At 47.4% G+C, this 25,734-nt stretch overlaps 1 protein-coding gene across 2 annotated transcripts; it reads left to right on the forward strand.

Annotated features, from left to right (window-relative positions):
• Positions 1–955: 955 nt before the first annotated feature.
• Positions 956–25,734, forward strand: LOC140565056 (uncharacterized). 2 transcript variants are annotated; one of them, XM_072690804.1, is made up of 29 exons: positions 956–1,127; positions 3,996–4,082; positions 4,642–4,753; positions 5,494–5,782; positions 6,692–6,820; positions 7,287–7,415; positions 7,690–7,767; positions 8,337–8,438; positions 9,822–11,546; positions 13,365–13,421; positions 13,518–13,595; positions 14,135–14,214; positions 14,776–15,369; positions 15,489–15,620; positions 15,739–15,922; positions 16,599–16,673; positions 16,960–17,082; positions 17,564–17,707; positions 18,194–18,277; positions 18,364–18,432; positions 18,958–19,217; positions 19,643–19,861; positions 20,101–20,275; positions 20,935–21,042; positions 21,198–21,297; positions 22,030–22,362; positions 22,628–22,700; positions 23,388–23,495; positions 23,817–25,734. In XM_072690804.1, exons 2-29 carry the CDS (start codon positions 4,001–4,003, stop codon positions 23,911–23,913), a joined length of 5,739 nt encoding a protein of 1,912 aa, XP_072546905.1. In that variant the 5' UTR covers positions 956–1,127; positions 3,996–4,000; the 3' UTR covers positions 23,914–25,734. The 2 variants fall into 2 exon arrangements, with proteins under 2 accessions (XP_072546905.1, XP_072546907.1); XM_072690806.1 differs by having other exon boundaries at positions 14,779–15,369.

Genomic DNA, 25,734 nt, shown 5'->3' on the forward strand with positions numbered 1-25,734 from the left:
ATTTTCTGATACAGCAATCACTGTTTACCTACTTAGCCCATAAATAAAACAGCAGTTTTGTAGGCCCTACAATAGAACCCTGAGGGACTCCACGAGATTAACAGTACTTTCTGCATACGGATTAATAGCTAAATAATAAACCTAGGCTTAAAGGAGGTTGAAAAGTGAACATACGTAGTTATAATAGCATTTTCTGTTACAGCAATCGCTGCTTACCCACTTAGCCCATAAATAAAACAGCAGTTTTGTAGGCCCTACAATAGAACCCTGAGGGACTCCACGAGATTAACAGTACTTTCTGCATACGGATTAATAGCTAAATAATAAACCTAGGCTTAAAGGAGGTTGAAAAGTGAACATACATAGTTATAATAGCATTTTCTGATACAGCAATCGCTGCTTACCCACTTAGCCCATAAATAAAACAGCAGTTTTGTAGGCCCTACAATAGAACCCTGAGGGACTCCACAAGATTAACAGTACTTTCTGCATACGGATTAATAGCTAAATAATAAACCTTGGCTTAAAGGAGGTTGAAAAGTGAACATACGTAGTTATAATAGCATTTTCTGATACAGCAATCACTGTTTACCCACTTAGCCCATAAATAAAACAGCAGTTTTGTAGGCCCTACAATAGAACCCTGAGGGACTCCACAAGATTAACAGTACTTTCTGCATACGGATTAATAGCTAAATAATAAAAAAATAAACATATATAATTAAAATAAAATTAGCTGTAAATATAATCGTACATTTGTTATGTAATAGCTGTAGTTATAGCTAGCTAGCTAAAACTTAAAAAAATACATTAATTAAATATTATAATTAATTAACTTTTAAACACGTTTTTGAAGCTGTATGAATATTAAAATGAATAAAAAAATATTATTATTATTTTTAATTACTTATTTGGGGAAACGGCCGTATGATGAGCCGTTGCCATGGTTTCTTCCTTCGCGCTGCGCTTGCTCCGTTGTTGACGTCCAGCTTTAGCTTAGCTTAGCTACAGCTAGCTAATTAGCTAGCGCTGCGCTCCGCACACAATGAACGCTGCTGAGTTCTGACACCGGTTCGGTCCAAAGTGGGGGTTCCGGCCGGAGGTTTGTGAATGCTGAGGGGAAAAAGGTTCGTAGCCGAACGTAGGCGGGGATGCTAGCCCTACTTTTCGGGTTGAGGTAAATTGTGCTAGCTAGCTAAGTGGCTAGGTAGCTGTGAGTTACGCTGCCTGCCGCGCTGTTTGGGTGGCTAATTCGCGTAAAATGTGAGGTAAAGTTTATTAAATAAGCGACGTGGTGTTTGTTTAGAGGGTATTTGGGTGATTTTAGATGGTTTAAGTGTTGTTTTATTTGACTCTTTTCTCTAAAAGAGGCTGAAGTTGGCTTGTGAGTGGAATTTTCCGTTCCACCTTAAATGGTGCAGTAGTCACATTCTGGCGGCTGAGCCGCCAGAATGTGACTACTGCACCATTTAAGGTGGAACGGAAAATTCCACTCACAAGCCAACTTCAGCTTCGCAGAAATCATCCCTGAGCCTCTCTAAAGGCACAATTACTACGAAAATTACATCTAAACACTGCACTGAAGTGCAAAATATACTTTAAATATATTTCTAACTATTAAAAATAACATTTAAGACAAGCTAGAAGAAGCTAGCTAGCTAAATAAGTTTTAACAGTATAAACGGCCCACATAGTGCTAGATAACCTACCTATGTATTAATGTATGAAGTGTTTAAGTACACTTATAGATACAGAAATCATCCCTGAGCCTCTCTAAAGGCACAATTACTACGAAAATTACATCTAAACACTGCACTGAAGTGCAAAATATACTTTAAATATATTTTTAACTATTAAAAATAACATTTAAGACAAGCTAGAAGAAACTAGCTAGCTAAATAGGTTTTAACAGTATAAACGGCCCACATAGTGCTAGATAACCTACCTATGTATTAATGTATGAAGTGTTTAAGTACACTTATAGATACAGAAATCATCCCTGAGCCTCTCTAAAGGCACAATTACTACGAAAATTACATCTAAACACTGCACTGAAGTGCAAAATATACTTTAAATATATTTTTAACTATTAAAAATAACATTTAAGACAAGCTAGAAGAAGCTAGCTAGCTAAATAGGTTTTAACAGTATAAACGGCCCACATAGTGCTAGATAACCTACCTATGTATTAATGTATGAAGTGTTTAAGTACACTTATAGATACAGAAATCATCCCTGAGCCTCTCTAAAGGCACAATTACTACGAAAATTACATCTAAACACTGCACTGAAGTGCAAAATATACTTTAAATATATTTTTAACTATTAAAAATAACATTTAAGACAAGCTAGAAGAAGCTAGCTAGCTAAATAGGTTTTAACAGTATAAACGGCCCACATAGTGCTAGATAACCTACCTATGTATTTGAAGTGTTTAAGTACACTTATAGATACATATAAAGTGTAAAACGCCTTAGAAAATGTTTTAAAACCCTTAAAATTAATATTAAAAATGCAGCAGAAACGTTGCCCTGATAATAAGGTTAATTACCTGACAGGATTAGAGTAGATTACATAGCTATAACTATAGCTAGCTAGATTTAGTAGGCACTTATTAGTTTTTATTTTAATTAAAATGTAATTAATTTAAATGAATTATTGTGTAATTGCGAGATATGTTACATTAACTATGTTAATTTATATCTTTCAGGAACTCGTTGTTATGTTATTTCAGGCAGAATTTGGACCTTTTTAATGTTTAGGCCTCAGGAATAGAAATTGAGGTTTCTAAAGAATCACTAACTTGCTGGTTATGGAGGTGTGTACTTTTAAAATGTAATTTGTAAATGTAATTGTCTAAAATACCTACTTTCAATGTTTTAATTCAAATGTTTTAATTGGAAATTGAATTTTTCAATTCGATTTTGGTTTGATATCGGGGAAAAGTGCTGTTTTTTTCTGGTTGTTTCGGTCAAAATGAAATTCTGTCGTTTTGTAGATTTTGTTTTAATTTGAGTTTAAAATTTTAAAAAGTAAAAGGTTCAGTTATTGTTCTGACATGGAAAGAAAAAAACATTATAAAATTAATTCTTACTAAGGCAGAAGTTTAATAAGTAAATACATCCTTATTTAAACTCTTAAATTTATATATGTGTGTGTATTAGTTTTAATAGTTGTGAAAGTTACTGAATTCAGTGTAAAAGTACGATAAATTATGTGTATTTCATTTCTGATAGTATTTAAGAAATATATTATTTTTACTTTGAGATTAAATCAAAAAGCTTTTTATTTAAATTATATATATATATGTATATAGTCTTCATAGTTGTGAAAATTAATAGAATATTATAGAATTTTATGAATATAAGTCATCTGATGTGGTAATTTAAAAAATATTATTTTTTGAGATATTAAGTCAAAATTGTGGAGGAAAAAAGTTCATATTTAAATGATACATATTTAGGCTTCATGGTCGTGAAAGTGAATAAAATGTGAAAGTGAGAAAAGGTATTTGTCTACATTGTCTGAATTTTAATGAATATAAGTAATTAATTTGGCAACAAACTTCCAAAAAAAAACTTTTTAAAAATATATTAGGTCACAAAGCTTGATTAAAAAAGTCCTTTGTTTAAATTATATATGTTTCATATTCATGGTTGTGAAAGTCCATAAAATAATATATATATATAAATAACAATAATATAAAAAATAACATATATATATATATATATATAATATATAATAATTTTAATTTAATAAAATATCAGTCTGAATTTCATGAATATAATTAGTAATTTATTATATAATAATGAAAGTAATTTATTTTGTAATAAAAAAACAAAACTTCCAAATTAAATATTTTGTTTTTAGATATTAAGTCAAAAGGAAAGAGGGAATATGTAATTTTGTCAACACACCAAGTCAGAACTTTGTAAACTTAAGTAAGGAAATAACTTTTTATTTGTTATTTATTTGTTTGTTTTGTTTGTGTACAGTCACTATGAACGCTGCTGCGCTCCGAATAGGAGACCAGCTGATCCTGGAAGAAGATTACGATGAGAACTATATCCCCTCTGAACAAGGTATTCCACACTGCCTCCTGCATGTAACATATTTTTCATAAAGACAAGACAAGACACCCATGTTCACCCATCAGCGTTGGACCTCATGTCCGTCCAGATTGCTAAAGAACCAGCAGTCCGAGTCGAGGAAACGGTCTTAGGGGTGATTTCCACTGTTTTCAGCCTCATTTAGTAGACTGGCTCATCCAGGTTTGCTTGCTCTCCACTTTAATCTAACTTAGCATGTCGCTAAACTCGCAGCTACAGTGGGCTTGTTTTTTTTTTTTTTTAGAGTGCTGTGTTCCTACCTATACCCTCTATACCTGCACTTTTCGAATAGTGAATACAGTATTTAAATGTAGGGGAGCAGTTGTATTTAGGTGCCTTGCTGAAGAGCACCTTAGACATAAATGTTGAGGGAGGTGCTGTTCCTTCACTACCCTTGTTCCCAGCTCCTGCCGGTCCAGGGGATCAAACCTGCTCCTCTAACCTTTAGGCTTTAGGTTTTTAGCTTGTGCACTGTGACGTTCCTTCATGTTCTCGCTCTCTGCCCTTCCCCATTTTATCTCTTTCCCCTCAGAGATCCACGAGTACGCCAGAGAGATTGGCATTGATCCGGATAGGGAGCCGGAGCTCCTCTGGTTGGCCAGGGAGGGTATCGTTGCCCCGCTGCCTCCCGAATGGAAACCTTGGTAGGATGAGTTCTTCACTCCCAGCACTCACACGAACCAACATCCGCCAGTTCTTCACTCCTACACTGCCTACAGCAGGGCGATGTATATGCATAAGCACAGCACAAGTGAGTGTCCGTCTGTACAGCAGCTGTGGCGTGGGTTATCTCCAAGGCAACAGGAAAGAGGAACACACTGTATCCACACAGCCAATAATTGAACTCCCACTCAGGTGGAGTTACGCTAGCGCTGGACCTTTACACTCACTCATGGATATGAACACCATAGTCACGTATACACACACACACACCTGTCCAGGCAAGAGTGCAACAGCTGTGACAGGAAGGACGCTCGCAGCTACGGGGAGGGAGAGAGCAGCAGGGTGGAGAAATGTCACTAGCGAGACATCGATACACCTTTGCTACGACGGCTCTGGAACATCCCACAAAGCTAGCGGTTTTTGGAATGATACCACCATTGACCCGGTACCCTGTTATCATGACCTTTTGGACATTTTTGGATATCAGTCAGGTCGCGTAGGGGGGCCCCGGAGCCAGAAACTCCCTCCCTCCCATCCACCCCCGACTCCAGACTGATCCAGATACACAGTTTGTGTGTGTTTGTCTGTTACAAGTGTGTGTCTTTGTGTGTGTGTGTGTGTTTTCTTTCTTTTCGTGGTGTGTATGTGTGTAAGTGGGCGCACGTTTGTGTCCAGCCCATGGAGGCGTGTGTGTGACCCCCTCCTCTCCCTCCCTCCCCAGCCAGGACGTGACTGGAGACGTGTACTACTTCAACTTCTCCTCGGGCCAGTCCACCTGGGACCACCCATGTGACGAGCAGTACCGCCACATGGTGGCTCAGGAGAGGGAGCGCGCCCAGCCGAGGCTCAACAGGACCGCCCCCGCTGCCTCGGGCTCCGGCTCCGGCTCCGTCCCCTCCACCACCTCAGCCGCCGGCCGGAAGGACAAGGAGAAGAAGAAGAAGAAAGACAAGAAGGAGAAGAAGAAGGAGAAGAAGAGGAACGAGCAGGAGGTTCTCAAAGCCCCGGGGGTGAGTGCTTCTGTCCCGTCGTGTACCGCTGTGGGCGGAGCTTCGGGAGCTGAACCCTAGGCTGTATATAGATGTTTAGATGTTCTCATGTAATCACACTCATGCTCAGTCTGCAGATGCAGGTGCAGCTCAGGGCAGAAAAAGAAAGATTAGGAAGGGAAAGAAGGAGAAGAAGAGGTCAGATGAAGGTCTCGTCCTCCTGCAAGCCCACCCAGCACACCTTCTACTATCTCCGTCAGCCCCTCTCACCTCCACCCTACTTATCCCAGCTCTTTCCACACTTCCCTCTATTGGGCCTTCCGTGAACCCGACCAAGGTGCTGGCTGATGCTGGGGAAATCCTCGGCAGAAGCCCATTGGCCGTTCGTCATAAACGCTCAGGGCAGGAAGGCTGTAGCAGCAGCAGGGAAACAGACGTGGAACCTGCCCTGTGGGAACAGCAGGGAGTTGGCTTTGACCGGGACAAGGCCACTCAGACCAGACATCAAGGGGGGATTTCTTCACTAGAAGAAGGCGAGATTGAAAGGTACAGCGACGGAGAGGTAGTGGCAGGGAGAGGGCTGAAAAGAGGGAGAGCTAGCAGTAGCAGTGAGAGCGGAGGGATGCAGGCTCTCGAGGGCGCCATTGGCACAGTCTCACCTGTTTGTCAGTGCTTAGAGCATTACAAGCCCATATACATCCACACCCACCCTGCTGCAGTGGGCCCTTCTTCACAGCAGGAGGAGAGAGAGGAAGCCTCTGAGCGAAATGTAGAGGAGAAGGAGACACCAAGGCCAAGCAGGGTGCAGGTAGGAGGAGAGGGAGGAAAGCACAGGAGAGCGTGTGTTGTAGGGAATGTCATCATGGTTGTGATTTGGTTAGCCGTGATGCTGACCACACCTCTCTCTCTCTCTCTCTCTCTCTCTCTTAGCCATTAGGTCCCCTGGCACCCTTAGGTTCTCTGGCTCCCCTGAGAGGCATAAGTGATGCTCCAGTTCCAGCACTGCGTAGTTCTCTGGGCAGCGCCACGGGCCTCCAGCCTCTGAAGACTCCACTAGGGGTAAAAGATCGCACTCTCAAGACTCCACTAGGGGTAAAAGATCACACTCTCAAGACTCCACTAGGGGGTAAAAGATCACACTCTCAAGACTCCACTAGGGGGTAAAAGATCGCACTCTCAAGACTCCACTAGGGGGTAAAAGATCACACTCTCAAGACTCCACTAGGGGGTAAAAGATCACACTCTCAAGACTCCACTAGGGGGTAAAAGATCACACTCTCAAGACTCCACTAGGGGGTAAAAGATCGCACTCTCAAGACTCCACTAGGGGTAAAAGATCGCACTCTCAAGACTCCACTAGGGGGTAAAAGATCGCACTCTCAAGACTCCACTAGGGGGTAAAAGATCGCACTCTCAAGACTCCACTAGGGGGTAAAGGAACCTGAGCCACTCATGTGTTCCTCACGGCTGTGTTAACAGTGCTGTGTTTACGATGATGGTGATGACGTGTGTTTGTGTGTGTAAGGGCATGGTGCCTGGAGTGAGCTCCAGCTTGCTGAGAGAGAGGCCGTCTCTGGCACCACCCATTTTTCAGTCGGACCAGGAGGAAGACGAATTGGAGGACGAAGAGCAGGAGAGGGATTCTGTTCATGAGGTAATAAATTAAAACAATAAATGACCCCAAGCTCAGCCTGTGTAAGCTTTGCTGGTGTTATGGGGAAGTGATGGGCTGGTGATGCCACAGCCAACCGTAAGCGGGAGTCCCAGAGACCATAACTGGCCTCGCTCTGTCTCTGGGTGGGTAGGACGGCAGGTTTTACCCCATGACGTGCTCAGAAAAGTGTGCAGTGAGGCGGTTTATCGTAATAGGCATGATGACGGCCCACGACCACTGCCCACATCGTCTTTGTTTGTGTGTGTTCGAACAGAGTCTGCGTGGCTCGTCACGTCTGCTGCAGAACCTGCACTTGGATCTAAACGCTCTGGGAGGGGGGCTACAGTACGAGGTAACGAGGACGTTCGTCCACCACACACACACTCTCTGTCTGACATAAGTTAAGGGACACCTTTATAGGGACATGTGTGATGTCGTATACTTGAAAATTGTCCCTAAACCTATGATGAGCATGTCCCGTCAGCATGAGGACCGATAAGCCAAAACTTTATGACCAGCCTATCTAAAATGCTGGTGGACCCCTACTTGCCTCCAAAGCAGCTCCCTGTACAAGACCTCTGAAGGTGGTATCTGCGGCGTCTGGCTCTCAGATGTTTCAGCAGATCCTTCAAGTCCTGCAAGTTGGGAGGTGGAACGGAAGTAAATGGTGCATATGCACCATATGATGGATCAGGTGACTTCCTGCCACCACTCCGATGTCCAGTTCTGATGCTGTTGTGTCCACTGTAGACGATGGTGGACAGGGGTCAGCATGGGCATGACTCACAGATAAAGGTCTGTGAGTGTGACCCTCGTCGGAGTTATTACCTTCATCTGTGAGAGGTCAGAAGGTTTTGGCTCATCGGTTGTATTTGTCTCTGTGTTGCATCCATGCGTACGTGTATGTGTGTGTGTGTCCAGGACAGTGAGGTGAGTGGCACTGGTCCTGCCGAAGAGAAAACTGAACCAGAGCTGCAGGATCTGGCTCTGTCCGGAGACCACAGCCCAGAGCCTCCCTCTCAGGTACTTTCATCATCACTATGATCATCATCCTCACTCCAGACACTCCTTCCTTTCTCCTTTGCTTTCTCTTCCTATGAAGGGAACTATAATTAACTGTAATTGATTTGTTAGAATTTCTGATGTACAGATAGATGTGAGCCAGCGGGAAAGGTACTAGGTCAGGGTTGTAGAACTGCAGAGCTTCACTGATCTCCTGTCTGAAACCAGTCAGTGCTGAAGTGAGTTTCGCTCTTGTCTGTCTGCTCCTGACTCCTGTGACCAACCCTGTCTGTATGTGTGTGATGTGGGCTTTTGTTTGTGTGTGTGTGTGTGTGTGTGTGTGTGTAGGTGTTGTGTTGTTGGAACCTACAGTACAGTCCAGGCTGTCAGTGTGTTCTCCTCCTCATCTTCCTCTCCTCCTACTGTCACTGTTACTGTTCTGCTGTCTAAACACACCCTCCTCACGATCTCCACGTTCCCTTCTCATCCCCTTTCTTCTCTTCTCGCTTTTCTTCTCTTTTGATCCTCTCTCCTCTCTAATCTTTTCCTCTCTGATCTTCTCTTTTCTTCTCCTCTATGATCTCCTCTCTTTTACTCTTCTTCTCTCTCCTTTTCTGCTTTCTTCTCTTCTCTGATCTCTTGTTTTCTCTATTCTTCTCTTTTTTCTCCTCTTTGATCTTCTCTTTCTCTCTCCTCTCTAAACTTCTCTGATTTTCTCTTTTCTTCTCCTCTCCGATCTTCTATTTTTTGTCCTCTCTGATCTCCCCTTTCTTCTTCTCCCTTTCTGCTACTCTTTTCTCCTGTCTTCTGATCTCCATTTCTCTTCTTTGATCTTCTCTCTTCTCCGATCCTCTCACTTCTGATCTTCTCCTTTCTTATCTTTTATTCTCTTCTATGATCTCTGATCTTCAATTATCTGCTCTCGTCTTCTCTGATCTTCTCTTTTTTTCTATCCACTCTGATCTTCTCTGATCTTCACTTATCTGATCTCGTCTTCTCTGATCTTCTCCTTTTTCTCTCCTCTCGGATCTTCTCTTTTTTTCTCTCCTCTCTGATCTTCTCTGATCTTCACTTATCTGATTTCCTTTCGTCTGATCTTTCTCTAATTGTTGCCCTCTCTTCTTTTTTCTCTGTTGTTTAACAGTGTCTGGTTTCTATGTTTGTTTGTCGACAATCTTTTTCTCTGTGGGTTTCGGCCTCCTCTGAAATGCGTGAGTGGATTTGCTCCTAATGTGTCTGCGTCTCAAATTGTCTTCCCTCACTCCTCACTCCTCATCCCCCTCCCGCTCCTCTGTTCTTCTCTCTTTATCCAATCCTGCTTCAAACGCCTTCTGTTCTGGGCGCCTGTCTCTCCCTCTTTTCTGCACCATCCTCCCCCTTCTCTGCCATTCTTTCCTGTATAAGGATTCCTTGCATGGTCGGCACATCTCCTCCAAGCCGCCGGGGGGCAGCAGAGACTGCAGCAGTGCAGATGTTTTCCCTCCCAGCAGCAGAGAAGATGAGCTACCCAACAAAGAAAAGGAGAGTGAAGAAAAAACGAGGGATGGGGAAAAAGAGGAGAAGGTGGAGGAGGAGGAGGAGGAGAGCGGAGAGAGGGACGACGAAGGCTTGAAAGGGCGAGAGGAGGAGAAATCTCAGAGGGAAGAGAAAACGGAGAAAGGTGACGATGAAGCGACGGAGAGAAGCGAGGGCAGTGAGCGAGCCAGTGGAGAGAGGAAGTTTGGAGGGGAGGTAGGAGAGGAACCCCCAGATGGAGGAAAGAAGGAGAGTGAGGAAGAGATCCTGGAAGAGGTTGGAGAAGAGGTAGATACGCCAGACTCTGAGGAAGGAGAGGGGAATGGAGTGAAGAAGGGGGACGGAAGCGATGCGAGCGAGGTTGTTGAACGATTTGTAGAAAAAGAGGCCGAGGCTGGAGGTGAACCTTCAAGAAAGGAGAAGGAGAACGGAGGAAAAGTGGAGGAGAGAGAGGAGGGAACAAAGACAGAAGATGGGAAACTGCTGGATAATTCGGAAAAGGACGAGACAGACGAGCGGCTTGAAAGGTTCGGAGAAAAGCAGGAGGACTGTGGAGCTGAAGATCGCAAAGAGAGGAACGAGAGCAAAGGAGGAGGAGAAAAGGTGAGTAAGGAAGACCGGAAGCTGGACAAGAAGAACATGCCAGAAATCTCAGAGGGCGATGAGATCATTGAGAGATTTGGAGAAGATCTGTCGAAGTCTGGAGATGAGGACAAGGATGAGGACAAGGATGAGAACGAGAAGAAGCTGGAGAGCTCAGAAATAGACGAGAGCGATGAGGTCATTGAGAGGTTTGGAGAAAAGCTAGAAGAGTCTGGAGCTGAAGATCCTCAACACAAAGATAAGGGCGACCGAAGGGCGACGGAGATGGAAACGGAGAAGACGATGGGAAGCTCAGGAAAAGGTGAGAGCGATGAGATTGCGGAGAGATTTGGAGAGTCCGGAGCTGAAGGTCCTCAAGAGGAAGACAAGAAAGGAGAAACAAAGGTAGCAGAGAAGATGAACGAGGGCAAGGGCAACCATGAAGACTCTGAAGAGGAGGTGGAGAGATGCGTCCACAGTTTGGAGAAAGACGAAGGCGAAGAGGCTGAAAAAGTGAAGAACGAGGAGCCGGAGGACCAGGACGAGGTCGTGAAAGGACGAAAAGAAGGCCAGGACGAAGATCCGGAGGAGAAAGAAGAGAGCAATAAGATGGAGAGTGAAGAAGAAGAAGTGGAGAGGTTTGCGAGAAGCTCGGAGAGGGAGGAAACCAAGACGAAAGCTGGACGACAGAGCGATGAATCCATAGAAGAGTGTGTGAGGAGTGGGATGGAGGAGGAGTTGATGGAGGAAGAGGAACAGAACGACGGAGAGAAGTACTTGAGCGATGATTATGATGATGATGATGATGACAGGAAAGGAAGCCACAAACTGGAGGCAAAGCTGGAAAGTACGGTCCGCAACGATGTGATGAAGACCACGAAAGCGTCCGACAGCGAGGACGACGAGATCGAGCGCTTTGAGGTCCCGAATCTGTCGAAAAGCAAAATCCAAGGGATTTTAGACGAAGTACCTTTGCAGAAAGGCATTCAAGGGAGGAAGGTCGTCCCTAAGTGGGATCGGCTCCCCAGTGAGGTAGGCCGCAGTGCTGTGGACACCGTGTGACTGTTGTGCCTTGACCCTCATTACACTATATGTCCAAAAGTACCCAGGCACCCCTTCAGCTGCCCAGAAAGGCAATGGCGATAGAACGGGATGCTCAGGAGCCGTCGCACATGAGTCTAAGGTCACCTTGCCCAGCATTGGGCTGCGAAGTTCCCTGGAGTGAGCGAACTCCGTCCAGAACCTTTGGGACGAGTTGGAGTGTCAGAATTAATTAACAGCTAGTGTAAAGCCTTCCCGGAAGCTCCCTATTAACACCCTTGATTCCAGAAGAAGCGTTGGATGAGCAGGTGTCTACAAACTTTTGGGCATATAGTGTACACAGCCTCCTCCCCTGTTCTCCGTGCTCTTTAGGTGTGCTCTGCTGCTCTGGGGTCTGGTGTAAGAGCCGTGCTTAAGGCTGTCCCCTCTCGTGCATCCATCATTCCTTCATTAAAGTGATACTTTGGGCAAAAATCTGCGCCAGTTTAGTGTTTAGTGTCTGAAGGGGTTGAACTTGGAGCTGCTTACACCTCACCAGTTAGCACGGTGCCACGACTGTCGTCAGCTCGGACCGCGTGGAGGTGCCTTTGGTGCCTAGCCTTTGCTTATCTAGCTCAGCTAGCTACAGCTCCACCGAGTATCAGGCAGCCCTGGGATGAACAGAAAGGTGGAAGTGAGAGTCCGGTTCTGCTGGGTTTGGACTAGATAGGTCTAGATAAGTTAGCTAGCAGGCTAAACACCACAGCTCAGGCCAAGTTCTAGCTAACTGAGATCTCTAACTCAGATCTGAGAGCACAGAGTCGAGCAAACACTCTTAGAACGGTTGTGAGCTGTTTTCAGGCTCATTTGGCTAAACTCTCAATGGTTGAGCTTGACCGTCCAGCGTCTCCCAGTTCTGCCTTTTAAAAAATGGATTTTTGACGATTCAGAACCGTCCATGTCTGCATCGAGAGGCAGCCAAGAATCAAAAATCCCCCCCAGGCCTGTTTGCTTATGTGGTTTCTGGCACTGTACGACTCCCACGTATCTAGCAGACACTTTGAAACGTGAATTCTATGTACTACGTCCATTTTTGGACATCGGCGTGTCAGTTTGCACGATGCTGATTGGTGGGCTATAGCTTCCAGTACATGTTAGCTACACTACAATGCCTTGGCAAGTAAAACGATCCCAAATCAAATCAGTATAGCTAATATTTCTCATGTTGAGCTTTAGTTTTTTGACCAAACCATTGCTTTGACCCCTCTCCATCTCCACCCATCTCTCCATGCATTGGTTCGCCCGTTCCTCTCCATCAGTGTCGTTCCCTATTGATCGATCGATTGATTGATTATTACAGAGAGACTGATGAAGGGTTCCTTTAGTTTGGTTCAGGAGTTTAAAATGAAAGGTATTGATGGACGACTGGCTTGGTGGAGGCTCCCAGGAGAGGATTAGAGCAGACCTGACTGGACTGGACCTTACTAAAGTGAACCAAAGCTAATGGACCAGACTGGGCCTTCCTGAGGGGGACCGCGGTAGATCAGACGACCGGAGTGGACTGAAGCTGTAATCGGGCTGGAGCTTTTGAAGCACACCCGAGCACATTCAACTCCGCCCCTGTCCTAACTATCATCCATTCTTTGGACCGTCCTGTCTGTGGTTTTGTCTGAGTGTCCATCTGTGTGTATCTTTGACCCGCTTGCTTTTTCTTGTGCAACTACACGGCCCTGCTCTGCTTTCCTAGACTGCGTTGAGTAGGAGAACGTGCAGCGCTAGACGCTTGCACACCTCGGGCAAATGTGGTGATTTTGCTGTTGTTTGCTGCAGGAATCGGAGGCCAGTGAGCACATTGAAGAAGCGTCCGACCACTCTGATGACCTCAAGGTAATCCTGATTTCGGGGGCGTTTTCCCATGCTGTCTGATGGCATTCCTTCAGACCTGTATTGTACTCAACGGTGGTTCTTCTGGTATCTCCTCAGATGGGCTTCCGGTCCAAGTTTTCAGAGAACATTCTAGACCTGACGGACCTTTCTCCAGTGCAGTCTTCGGGAAAACTGGTGAGCACACCATCACTCTGGACCTATAAGCATCATAAACTGAGTTTACTCACAAAGGCCAGTCTTCCAGACCACAATTAGGTCTGAAGGCCATTCGTCACACCTCGTATATAGTTTACTCGTGCAGTTCATTCAGCCTTACTTGCATTTATTTAAATGTGCCCACCAATCACAGTGGTCTCTGGTCTTTACATGACCACAGCTTGGACAGTGGATCTAATAAACATCAGAAACTTGGCTGGAGTAAACCCTAATAAAATGTATTTTCTCAGCTGCGTCCGAATACTTCTGTCAAAACTCTTCATCTCATAGCCTCAGTAAATGTTGTTAGACTCGACGAGGATGCAGGATCCATGTGGCGACTCAATCAGGTCAATTCTAAGACAGCGGATTCTTATTGGGACGCAGCCCCCCTCAATAATTGAGACAGAGTTGCCAGTCATGTCCAGTCTGGACAGTTTTGACGTGAGAAAGTGAATGGAACACTGGATATCAATGGATATCTGTTCTACTGTCACTCATCGTACCGTTTCCCACAGGACAAGAAAGAGAGGGATGCAGAGAAGGTGGAAGAAGATGGCGTGGACTTGAGGGAGCTGAGAGCAGCAGCCGCAAACAGGTTGGACTTGAACGTAATTCACACTGATGATTTTTGGCTAATCTGCAGCACAGACTGGCCTCTAGAGCTCTACACCGAACTACTATACACTGATAAGCACAGTACACAACCGTGAGGGTATCAGAAATTCACCCAGCATATCCCCAGCTGGTCTCCAGTTCATGGGCTACGTGCCAGTATCGCCCAGTACCACCAACGATTGGTGACTCCCCTAATGGGATTATGAAATCGGGGGCTCAGAGTGGCTCAGCAGTCTAAGATGCCCACACTACGCCCCTAGGCTTGCAAGTTCGAATCCCAGGTCACGATGCTTCGCCATCGGCAGCCAGAGCCTGAGAGAGCACAATTGCCCATTCTCTCATAGGCCTGCCGTATCAGAGCTGGGGATCCGGCACTTGTATCGGAGGAGGCATGTGCTCGCCCTCATCCTCCTAGTGGCCAGAAGCATATACTGTATATCTGTATATAGCTGATGGCATCCTACAAACGATAACGTCCACCACATTTTCAAACCGGTCAAGCCCTGACTAAGGTTGTGCTGTCTTCTGTTCCCCCTTTCAGCAGCATGCGCCTGCGGTCCCCACATTTCGACAAGCCTTCCTCCCCGCCTTCCTCCTACTCCCTCTCCAAAACCTCCAGCCTGCCGCAGCACGAGCCTCTCAGAACCACCAGCATCAACAGCACCCCCTTCTGGCCCAGACCGGAGACGGCCCGCGGGAGATTAACCAGGAGCAGCCGCGCCGACGAAGAGGAGGACGATAAGATACAGGAGGAGAGGAGGAGGAAAGAAGCAGAAGAGGAGAGAAGACTAGAGGAGGAGGAGGAGGAGGAGAGGCAGAGGGAGAGGGAAAACCGAAGACTCCCAGACGAGGAGGACAGGAGAGCGAAAAGGGAGAGCAAGAGCAAGCTGCGAGAGCAAGCCAGTGAGGAGGAGGAGGAGGAGGAAAGGGAGGAGGAGAGGAGGGTGCGGAGGAAGAGGGAGCTGGAGGAGAGACGGAGGGAGGAAGAGAAGGAGACGGACAGACAGATGGAGGAGGAGAGGCTGAAAGCAGTGGAGGAGCGAGAGAGGAGACTGCGCCTCCTACGAGAGGAGCTGAGGAGAGAGGAGGAAGAGGAGGAGCGAAGGATGAAGGAGGAGAATGAGGAGAGGATCAGGTATGTGTGTGTGTGTGTGTTTACACAGTTTGTTAGTTAGCCTCCTTTCACCCTGTTTGTATTGAGAAGTGTGTGTGCGTGTGTGTGTGTGTGTGTGTGTGTGTTGGTAAACCATGCAGGGCTCTAAAGCAGCGGCTGCAGAAAGAAAGGAGAGAAGAGGAGGATCGTCTGGACCAGGAAACTCACAGCAAACTGCAACAGCTCCGAGAGCAGTCCCGGAAAGAGCGAGAGACGCAGATAAACACACTCAGGTACACACACACACACACACACACACACACACCAGACTGTGGTCCAGGCTACAGGTCAAACCCTACAGGAGAAGGAAAGGTCAGTCTGCACCTCTCTCACATGTGTCTCTGTGTGTAGAGAGGAGAACGAGGCGCGACTAAAAGAGATGCGCTCTGAACTGGAGGCGGAGCGAGAGAGGCTGGAGGTGCAGAGGAGGCGGGATCTGGACACGCTGAAGGCGGAGTCAGAGGAGGAGCTTGCGGCGGAGAGGAAGCGGCTGCAGGAGAGGAAGGAGGAGCAGTTAAATTCACTTAGGCTGGAGGTTAGTGTCCCTCTCACCTGTGGGTGAGGGTTCCCACCATGTTCATGTTTTTGTGATGTCACACAAAACAACTCATTTACGTATTGCATATATGGACAAAAGTATTGGGACACCTTTTGATGGAGTAACTGTCTCTACTGTCCAAATAAGAAGGCTTTCTACTAGATGTTGCATTCAGCGACAAGAGCGTTAGTGAGGTTAGGATGTTGGATGATGATCACCACCTTATCATCCCCAACTCCCCAACGCATCCCATCCAAAAGTACTGGATGGACCACCACCACCATCCATCATTCCAGAGAACACAGTTCTTCCACTGCTCCACAGCTCAATGCTGGGGGGCTTTTTTTCCCCTCTTCTAGCCCACGCCTGGCATTAGGCAGCATGGTGCCAATAGGGTCATGTTAATTTGCTCCAGAGAGTCCTATTCTATTGGCAAGACTAGATAGAGCCTAGTGTGTGTATGTGCACATCTGTGTCATCAACAGGTGCAACTTAGAGTGAAAGAATGTGGTCATTAGAAGGGGTGTCCACAAACTTTTGGAGTAACACATTTTTATTGTTAGGGCTGAAGGTTAAAAGGGGTCCTCCTTGTTTTCCCAGCTCAATTTGGTGTGTGTGTGTGTGTGTGTGTGTGTGTGTGTGTGTGTGTGTGTGTGTGTTCTTTGTTTATCAGGGCAGAGCGAGTGACCGGCAGAGAGAACTGAGGAGCCCTCGACCTGAGCAGCAGCTGTCCGAGTACCAGAGAGAGGTAGGACCACTGATGACACACTCCAGCACCATAGACAGCTCTCTTTACCAGCTGGCATTGATGTCTGGCAGTGCAGTGACCGCTGACCCCCGATGCAGACATGTCTGGGGTCTGGCATGTGCTTGGCTAACTTTGCTAACAGACCCTGTACTCAGACTGTCACCAATTTCACCTCCATAAACACACACCCCATGGCTGCTCACCTTCTGTTTAGGCACCTATATGTTTTTTACGTGTGTGTGTGTGTGTGTGTGTGTGTGTGTGTGTGTGTGTGTGTGGTGGGCAGCTGTCCGATGTGTTACAGGAAGTGAGGGAGGAAGTGCAAAGAGAGCACAACAGAAAGCTTGAGCAGATCAAAGAGGACCACCGGCAGCAGCTACACACCATCCGAGTCACACACTTGGAGGAGGTACACAGCATAGCAACCATTTGGAAAACCCTAGCAACCACCTAACCTAGCCAACCCTATAGAAACTAGCTGAACACAATTCTTACAGCTTAGCTTAGCAACCTTTTGAAACAGTATAGCAACTGCATAGAAACCACAATGGACACCACAGTAACCACTTGGCAACGGTATGACGGCCATTAGGGAAGCCATTGCAACAGTACTCTAGCAGCCACCTAGCAACCTTACAACAACCACCTGGTAACGATAGCAACCACCTAGCAACTTGAACACTTGACCTATGATACTAACTGCTTAGCCACAGCGTAGCAACCACCTAGCAACCACCTGGGCACCTTCCCTCAGGGACGTTCCACGTCCATGTGACTACAAAACTGCAGACAAACCAGTCACTAATCAAACACAGCAGTGTGATGCAACTGTGTGTGTGTGTGTGTGTGTGTGTGTGTGTGTGTGTGTGTGTGTGTGTGTGTGTGTGTAGGAGAGCATGCAGAGGGAGCGGTTGCTAAGTGCCCTGCAGGAGGAGAGAGAGAGGCTGCTTTCCTCACACACGGCTCAGCTGGAGCAGCTCAGACTGCAGCTCGACTCTCAGCTCCACACTGTCCGCAAAACACACACACAGAAGGTCAGACACACACACACACACACACACTCGACTCAGGGTCAGTTTTGGACAGAATTCCAGACTCTGTGGGTCAGGTCAGGTTTGGATGGGATGTCCGGCTCAGTCTGGCCCGGGACCGAAAACTCTCAGGCCGGATTCTGGTTTGCACCAACATTCCAGACCTGAGTAAAGCTGCAGTAAAGGGCTGCGTTCCAGAGACATGGTTCTCAAAGTGGAGTCCAGGGACCTCCAGGGACCCCCAGGGACCCTTGACACACGTATGGATAACTGCTTCACTGGCAGAGCGTAACTGAGTGCAGAATTCTGGTCCGATCCTGGATGCAGACTGAGAACTCTCTGTCCATGCTTTACCTGAGCCTGACAGAATCCCTTTTAGACCCGGTCCGACCCACATCATCATGTTCCAGGTCCACAACAGAACCAGTCATTCAGCCCGTCATCACACCGTGCCAGTCGGGTCCTGACTGACATCTGTTTACATTGTAGGAGGCAGAAGTACAGGAGATGCTGGAGCAGCTGGAGCTGAAAGCCAAAGAGCTCAGAACTCAGGAAGCGAGATTACAGGCCCAGGTATTTAACCAGCATTACAGTGTGTGTGTGTGTGTGTGTGTGTGTGTGTTCATGTGATCTACATGTCTTTCTCCTGGGTTCTGCAGGCTGCAGATTTAAAGAAGAAGAGGCAGCAGCTGGGCGAGGAAGAAGACGAGGTGGAGAGGGGGATAGAGGTGTGTGTGTTTTCACACACACCTCTATCCCCCTCTCCACCTCGTCTTCTTCATCGACCAGATGTGCTCTTCTTCTTTAAATCTGCAGCCTGCAGAACCCAGGCAGAAAGACATCGTAGCCTCACATCGCACCACACACACACAACAATAATAGTATTGCAACCCTTTGGAACAGCATAGCAACCATCCAGGACACCATAGTAACGAACCCCCAAAGCATCACCTCAGCAGCAAAGCAACATCCTTGCAACCCCTGAACCCCATGAACTGCCTGGAATATCATAGCAACTGCTTAGCAACAGCATGGCACAGCAAATGCCTAGCAACCTACCACCACCAACCTAGCAACAACCTAGGAATCGCCTGGGACCACCACAGCAGCTGCTTGGAAGGGCAAAGCAACTGATTGGCAACATCAAAGCAACCACAAAAGAAGCACCCTAGCAGCCACTTATGAGCCACCTGTGTGTGTGTGTGTGTGTGTGTGTGTGTGTGTGTGTGTGTGTGTGTGTGTGTGTTCCCCAGGCTCTTCCCCGCCTGCTCAAAGAGAGGGATCGCCTGGTTGCCGAGCTGGAGCGGATGAGAGAGGAGAGAGACAGGGCGAGGGACGAGCTGGGGAGAGAGAAGGAGGAGAGGAAGAGGGCGAGGGACGAGCTGGAGAGAGAGAAGGAGGAGAGGAGGAGGGAGAGGGAGGAGAACGGAAGGACAAGGGAGGAGCGAGAGAGACTGCAGACCAAAGTATCTCTCCTGCAGGACAGGTGTGATCGACTCAGCCGGAGAGTCAGGTAACACACACACACACACACACACACACACACACACACTCATACACACTCCTACACACTCATACACACAACACCCTGTGGGATAGCAAAGCAAACACCTAGCAACCAACCGGGATACCATAACAATTACATGGCAATCACCTGAGACACCCTAGCAACCGCCTGCCAACTGCATAGCACCTAGAGGAAAGTTCTAACTACTGCTTTGCCTAGCAGTATAGCAAACCACCATGGACCCGGTTGGCAACACCATAGCAACCGACTAGTAACTGCAAAGCAACCACCTTGGACACCATAGCAACTGCCCAACTGCTATGTAGAAACCACCAAGAACACAATTGCAACTTCATAGCAACCACCTAGCAACATCCTAGCAACCACCTGAGAATTGTTTGTGTGTGTGTGTGTGTGTTTCTGTCCGTTAGTGAGCTGGAGCAGAAGGAGAGTGTGGAGCGCGAGGTGGAGAGGAAGAAGGAGGTGGAGAGGAAGAAGGAGGTGGAGAGGAAGAAGGAGGTGGAGAGGAAGAAGGAGGTGGAGAGGAACGAGGAGGTGGAGAGGAACGAGGAGGTGCTCAGAGTGGATGACCTGCAGCCTCCTCTCTCTCCACCGCCGGTGTCCCGGGACAGCCAGAGCAGCATTGACGAGTATGTGTGTGTGTGTGTGTGTGTGTGTGTGTGTGTTCCACAGCTGCATGGTATGCCTGCAATGTTGTCTGTACTGATACTGCAAAAGGTCACACTATGCAAATGAGTCATCCAACCAATCACAGTGTTTTACTGTGAGAATCCTGACCAATCACTGCTCCTGATGAATGGTTCTGGATGTTTAGATCTCTCTCTCTCTCTCTCTCGCTCGCTCGCTCGCTCTCTCTCTCTCTCTGCAGTTTGCGGGAGTATATCTCGTGTGAGGGCGTTTCTCTGCAGAGGGCGCGGCGCTTTCTGGAGAGGCAGACAGGCAGTCTGAGAGAGAGACAGGCAGCTCTGAGGGCAGCTCACACCACCCTGCAGGACCCCACACCAGGAGGATTCACCAGCCAGCTCTACCACAACTTGGAGCAGGTGTGTGTGTGTGTGTGTGTTTGTGTGTTACTCAGAAAGTCACACATTCATCTTCTTATCCATTTCTTCCCAGTCAGGAATCCCCCCATCCAGACTGGTCAATCACACACACACACACTTGAAAGGTGACATGTAATGTACACTATATGTCCAAAAGTTTGTGGACACCCCGCCTAATGAATGCATTCAGACAGTTTAAGTTGCACCTATTGCTGACACTCAGCTTGTCTAGTCCCTGTAGAGATTTACTGCCAATAGAATAGTAGAACATGACCCTATTGACACCATGCTGCCTAATGCCAGGCGTGGGCTAGAGGGGTATATAAAGCCCCCCAGTGTTGAGCTGTGGAGCAGTGGAAGAACTGACTGTTCTCTGGAATGATGGACGGTGGTGATCCAGCATCCTGACTTCGCGCTGAATGCAATCAAATCCTCACAGTTTAGTAGAAAGTCTTTAGTCTAAGGAGATTTGAGACAGTTACTCCAAAAAAAAGCAGGAGAAGCTCTTTTCAACACCCCTGGGTTCAGAAGAAGCGATGAGTGAGCAGGTGTCCCAATACTTTTGTCCACATAGTATGGTTTTAACGCTGTAACGACCAGACTGTAGTTATCCCTGAGCTTTCCTGAGCCTCCCTCTCCTCTCCTCTCCTGTGCTGTAGGAGGCGAGTCACTTGGAGCAGTTGAGGGAGACGGTGCAGAAAGGTCAGACCCTCCTCAGGAAGAAGGAGGAACGGCTGAGCCAGCTGGAGACCTCGCTGGCCGAGGAGGTACCGCGTCCCTCCACCCTCCGTACAAACACACATGATGGTCCATAATTGAGTCTTTAAACAATTCATAATTACACACACACGGTTTAGACAAAGACAAAAATACACACACAGCGTTTATAATATGTGTGTGTGTGTGTGTGTGTGTGTGTCAGCTGTCATGTGATGATGGAGAGAGGTTGGCTGGAGACAGGAAAGTGACGTTTGACGTTACAGACTCTGAGATCAGCAGTGCTTACGGCCAAGAAGGAACAGGTAAGAAACGCCTGCACCCTGGCCCTGTCTGGAGAGCCTTTGCTCTGTACACTAGTGTCTTCACTGCTCTAACCAGTGTGTGTGTGTGTGTGTGTGTGTGTGCGTAATGTAATCTAATATATATTAAATGTGTTGCAACAGTAAAATTCTAGTGGTATAATGACCAAATATCACAGTTTTATGGTAGAAACACCCTTAAAAAAATCCTTAAACAAACATTTTTCTTATGCATTAAATATGCATAAAATTTTATAGTATATAAAATAAATGAACATCCAAATAAGTAAGTACAGATTCATCAGTAGCTAGAATTCATTAGATTAATCTGCTGATTATTTCATGTCTTTTTTTTTTATAATGTTTTTCAAAACTAAAAATAGTAAGAAACTGGTGGGAGTTTCATTAGCTGGTCCAGCTGGATCAACCAAGCTTGGACGACCACTATGACCAAACACCGGCCCGACCAGCGACCAGCAGAACCTGGTCCTGGGCTGGATCTCTCCAGCCTTCGACTGTATAGTGAGCCTGTGCTGGTGAGCCTATGCTGAGCCACTGCAGCCTCAGCCTTCTGGTCTTGGCTGACAGAAGTGAAACCCAGTGTGGTCGTCTGCAGTTGCAGCTCATCCAGCTGCTGGTTATCGGAGTTACTGAATCTCACCATTCTGAGGAACTCTAGAGACTGTTGTGCTGAAAAAGCCAGGGTTCATTTCTCTGTCCATCTCTCTGCTCCAGCTCCTACGGTTCCAGTGAAGGTGCAGCAGCTGGCCGAGTCACTGCAGCACATCTCCGGTCAGCTGAACTCGGTGTTGGGGGCTTTGGGATCCCTCACCCAGAGGTCAGCGGCCCCTCTGGCTGCACAGGCACCGCTCCAGCCTTTCTCTCAGCCACCTAATCGACCTTCCCCTCTTCCTCCTGCCCCCTCGTGGGCGTGGCCTCCAAGCCACACCTCCTCATCCTCCATCTCCAATCAGAACGGGTTTACGCACAGCGCCGCGAACGGTGTGACGGCACCGCGGGGATCCGCGGATCTTCTGCTCAACTCCCACTGGAGCAGATTTCTCCCCGGTAGGTGTGAACCACCTGTCCTCCACTGCCCGAACGTTCAGTACTGAGTAGGGGGGTCGCGGTACGGGGGTCACGGTTCGAGGCATGCAGGTGCTATAGTAGAGTGTAAGCCAGTGGATTTGCATGGTACTGTGGGAACTGTAGTGGTTTAGGAGTGTTGCTATGGTAACTATAGTCTTGTCCACCCCCCTCCCCTCGACTAATGTGTACCGCTACACCCCTGGTCACTCAGTGTTCTTAATAATATTCAACCTGTTCATTTTAGGGGTTTCCATGGATAACGGTCCACCCTTTCCTGCAAGAGCTCATACGGCGTATTCTGGATACCCTCCAAAAAGGTGACGACACACACACACACACACACACACACACACTCGCACTCAGTTATGCACATAAGCATATTCTCACTGTTGGAACAACCTTCTGAACTGAAAGTCATTTTGGAGCATTTCTATTGGTCCGTAATTATGAAATTCTGATACAATACAAAGAATGTGTTTCTGAATTTTGTAAAAATGGAGAGGTTTAGGTCAGACGGTGACGATGTGGCAGTCCAGCGGTACGGACTGTATGAAGGTGATGGAAAGTGTTCGGTATGGAGGTCAGCTCCTCCGTCAGGAGGCCCATCATACCTTCACACCTTCACTACACCTGGTCTTAAACTTCCCATGAAGTCTGCGGTTTCCGAGATGCAATCAGATGTCACAACCATATCAGAACATTAGGACCACCCCTGGTTTGGAGAAAGCGAACTCTGGCCTGGACGTCACTGATGCCGTGTGGCGGGGTTCGCTGCTGCCCGTATAAACAGGCGAGCACGCCAGTCAGCTGTAGCAGAGAGCAGAGGGATCGCCATGGGCAACGACCTAACTGATCTTGGTCCAGTATGGAGCTGACCTCCATACTGGACACCTTCCATTACCCTCATACAGTCTGTACCATGATGTCTTGCTAGTGTTATCCTTGACTGTGTGTGTGTGTGTGTGTGTGTGTGTGTGTGTGTGTGTGTGTGTGTGTGTGTGTAGTCTCTCCTCCATGCAGTCTAAAGCCTCTGAGATGGACAGCCAGACACTGCAGGGACTGATTGAAGGCAACAAAAGATGGTTGGAAACACGCCGCAAAGACCCCAGCATGTATCCTTACCTACACACACACACACACACACACACACACACACACTGCTCCTGTCTGGATAGCGGGACTGTCGCAGGGTGGACCAGTTTTTCTGAGCTCAGCAGCGACGCTGACCTGCCTGATTCACGCAGTGTCCCTGCCTGGTCACACCAGCAGTCCTGTGGTCAGATACCGGCTTACGATGGGTGGGGTGGGGGCTGATCAACTGGCCAGCATCTGTAAGGTAGGTGTTTCTGATAAAGTGGCCAGTGAGAGGAAGCACAAGACAGCAGGACTTTCTCGTGAAGTTTGTGAACACATGATCCTTAACTGCTGCTCAGGCCTCTGTTCTCACGCTACAGGACTCCCCCCGCCATGAGTGGTCTGGTCCAACTCAGCCTGGACGAGAACAATCAGATAAAGGTCTACCATTACTGAAAGGAACCAAACCGGGGGGGTTCGATTCTTCAGTGTGTTTCACACTGCAGTAATAACTGAAGCTGTGATCTGTGCAGATCTGAGACCAAGCAAAGCACAATCTTCATACTGTGTGTGTGTGTGTGTGTGTGTGTGTGTGTGTGTGTGTGTGTGTGTGTGCGCGCACTTGCGTGCATTTTATGTCCGGCTCTTCTTATCCATACAATATAACCGGCCCTAGTAAAGTAAATAATGTGGCCAAAAGTTTGTAGACACCTGTGTGTCCACAGTGTTTCATCTCGGGCTATGAGCCGGAGGTCTGTCCCCCCTCTCGCTCCTTTGCTGCAGTAACAGCCAGTAATGCTGGAACATTACTGTGAGGAGGGAGCATTTGGTTGCATTCAGCGTTCAGGACAGGTACCGACGTTGGATGATCAGTTCTGCCCCTCCAGCTCATCCCTAAGGTGCTGATCGTGTGGAGGAGCTCCAGTGGATATGGTGACCTGCTCCAGAGCGTCATGCTCTACTGGTCAGAGCAGCAATGGGTGCACGAATAAGAAGGGGTGTCCACATACTTTTGGACGGGTAGAGAAACGTGGGTTTTGTTGTGACAGCAGAGAGATGGACACGACACGACAGAGATGCTGGAGGGGTGTGGGTGGGTGAGCGAGCGAGCGAGAGAGAGAGAACCCAGGAAAACTTGGTTCCTTCAGCAGGAACGAACACATCCTTCCTCCTCTAATGGTCTTCCTCAGGTCCAGCGCTTCTTCAAACAAGCGGGTAATAAAAAGCTTACGTCACATGAAAACAGGCGCTGGTCTTATCCCGGCTCCGCCCACAAACGCATTCTTTCTTAGCTACTGTTGCTAGGTCGGGCAAGCTTCACAGAGGCTGGTAAAAAGATCACTACTCTGTGGAGCTCTGCTGGCGCCAGCCCACATAAATAAAATCCACGACTTAGTAAAGGTGTGAAATCATGATAATTACTTTGTCATTACTTAATTATCTCACGCTTTACTTTAAGTCATGGCCACAACTTATTATTAATTATGTGGGATGTTTTACAAAGTTGTGGCCACAACTTAAGGCATGGAAATGAGATAATTAAGTGGTGGCCATGCCTTAGTCAAAGGGATGAGATAATGAGATAATTAGGCTGTGGGGGTTAGATATTTAAGTTGTGGCCACAACTTAGTGAGATGAGATGATCTCATTCCCACACCTTACCAAGTTGTGGGCACGACTTCATTTGATTTATGTGGGAAGGCACCGGCGGGGCTCCGTACGTTAATGAGTGCCTGTAGGTCCGTCTTGAAGGAACAGGACTTTGACTCGAGTTCTGTAAAACTTGTCCTACCTAGCAACAGTAGCTACGAAAGAGCGCATTAGTGGGCGGAGCCTGAATGGGCCATGGTAGGTCACAATGACAGGATATGAGCCCCGCTTCAGCTTACGATCAGCCGGTCATTCTGGCAATGATGGTCTCAAGCGGGGGTGGGCAGTCTGGTCTGGTCCCGGAGGGTCGGATTCCTGCTCAGGATCACCTGATTCCCGAACTGCGCTGGACTCCGCCCCCCCGTACCTCTGATTTCTGGTCAGACTAAATGCCTCAGGGCTGCTCCTCCATCCTCAACACTGCTGACCCAGCTTGCTCGGTGTTTGGACGGCTGTCTCGACGGCAGCATTTGTAAAAGCCATAGGAGAAACGCCACAAAAAGCACAAGGTTGTTTACAGACCGAGTTTAGCCTGTAAGCCCCGCCCCCTTTTGTGTAGACGTGAACTTTTACATGTATTTTTTTAAGAACTGAATAAATGCAGTGTTTTATATCAGCGAGACCGGA

This window comes from Salminus brasiliensis, chromosome 11, assembly GCF_030463535.1.
Source record: "Salminus brasiliensis chromosome 11, fSalBra1.hap2, whole genome shotgun sequence".
NCBI lineage: Eukaryota > Metazoa > Chordata > Actinopteri > Characiformes > Bryconidae > Salminus > Salminus brasiliensis.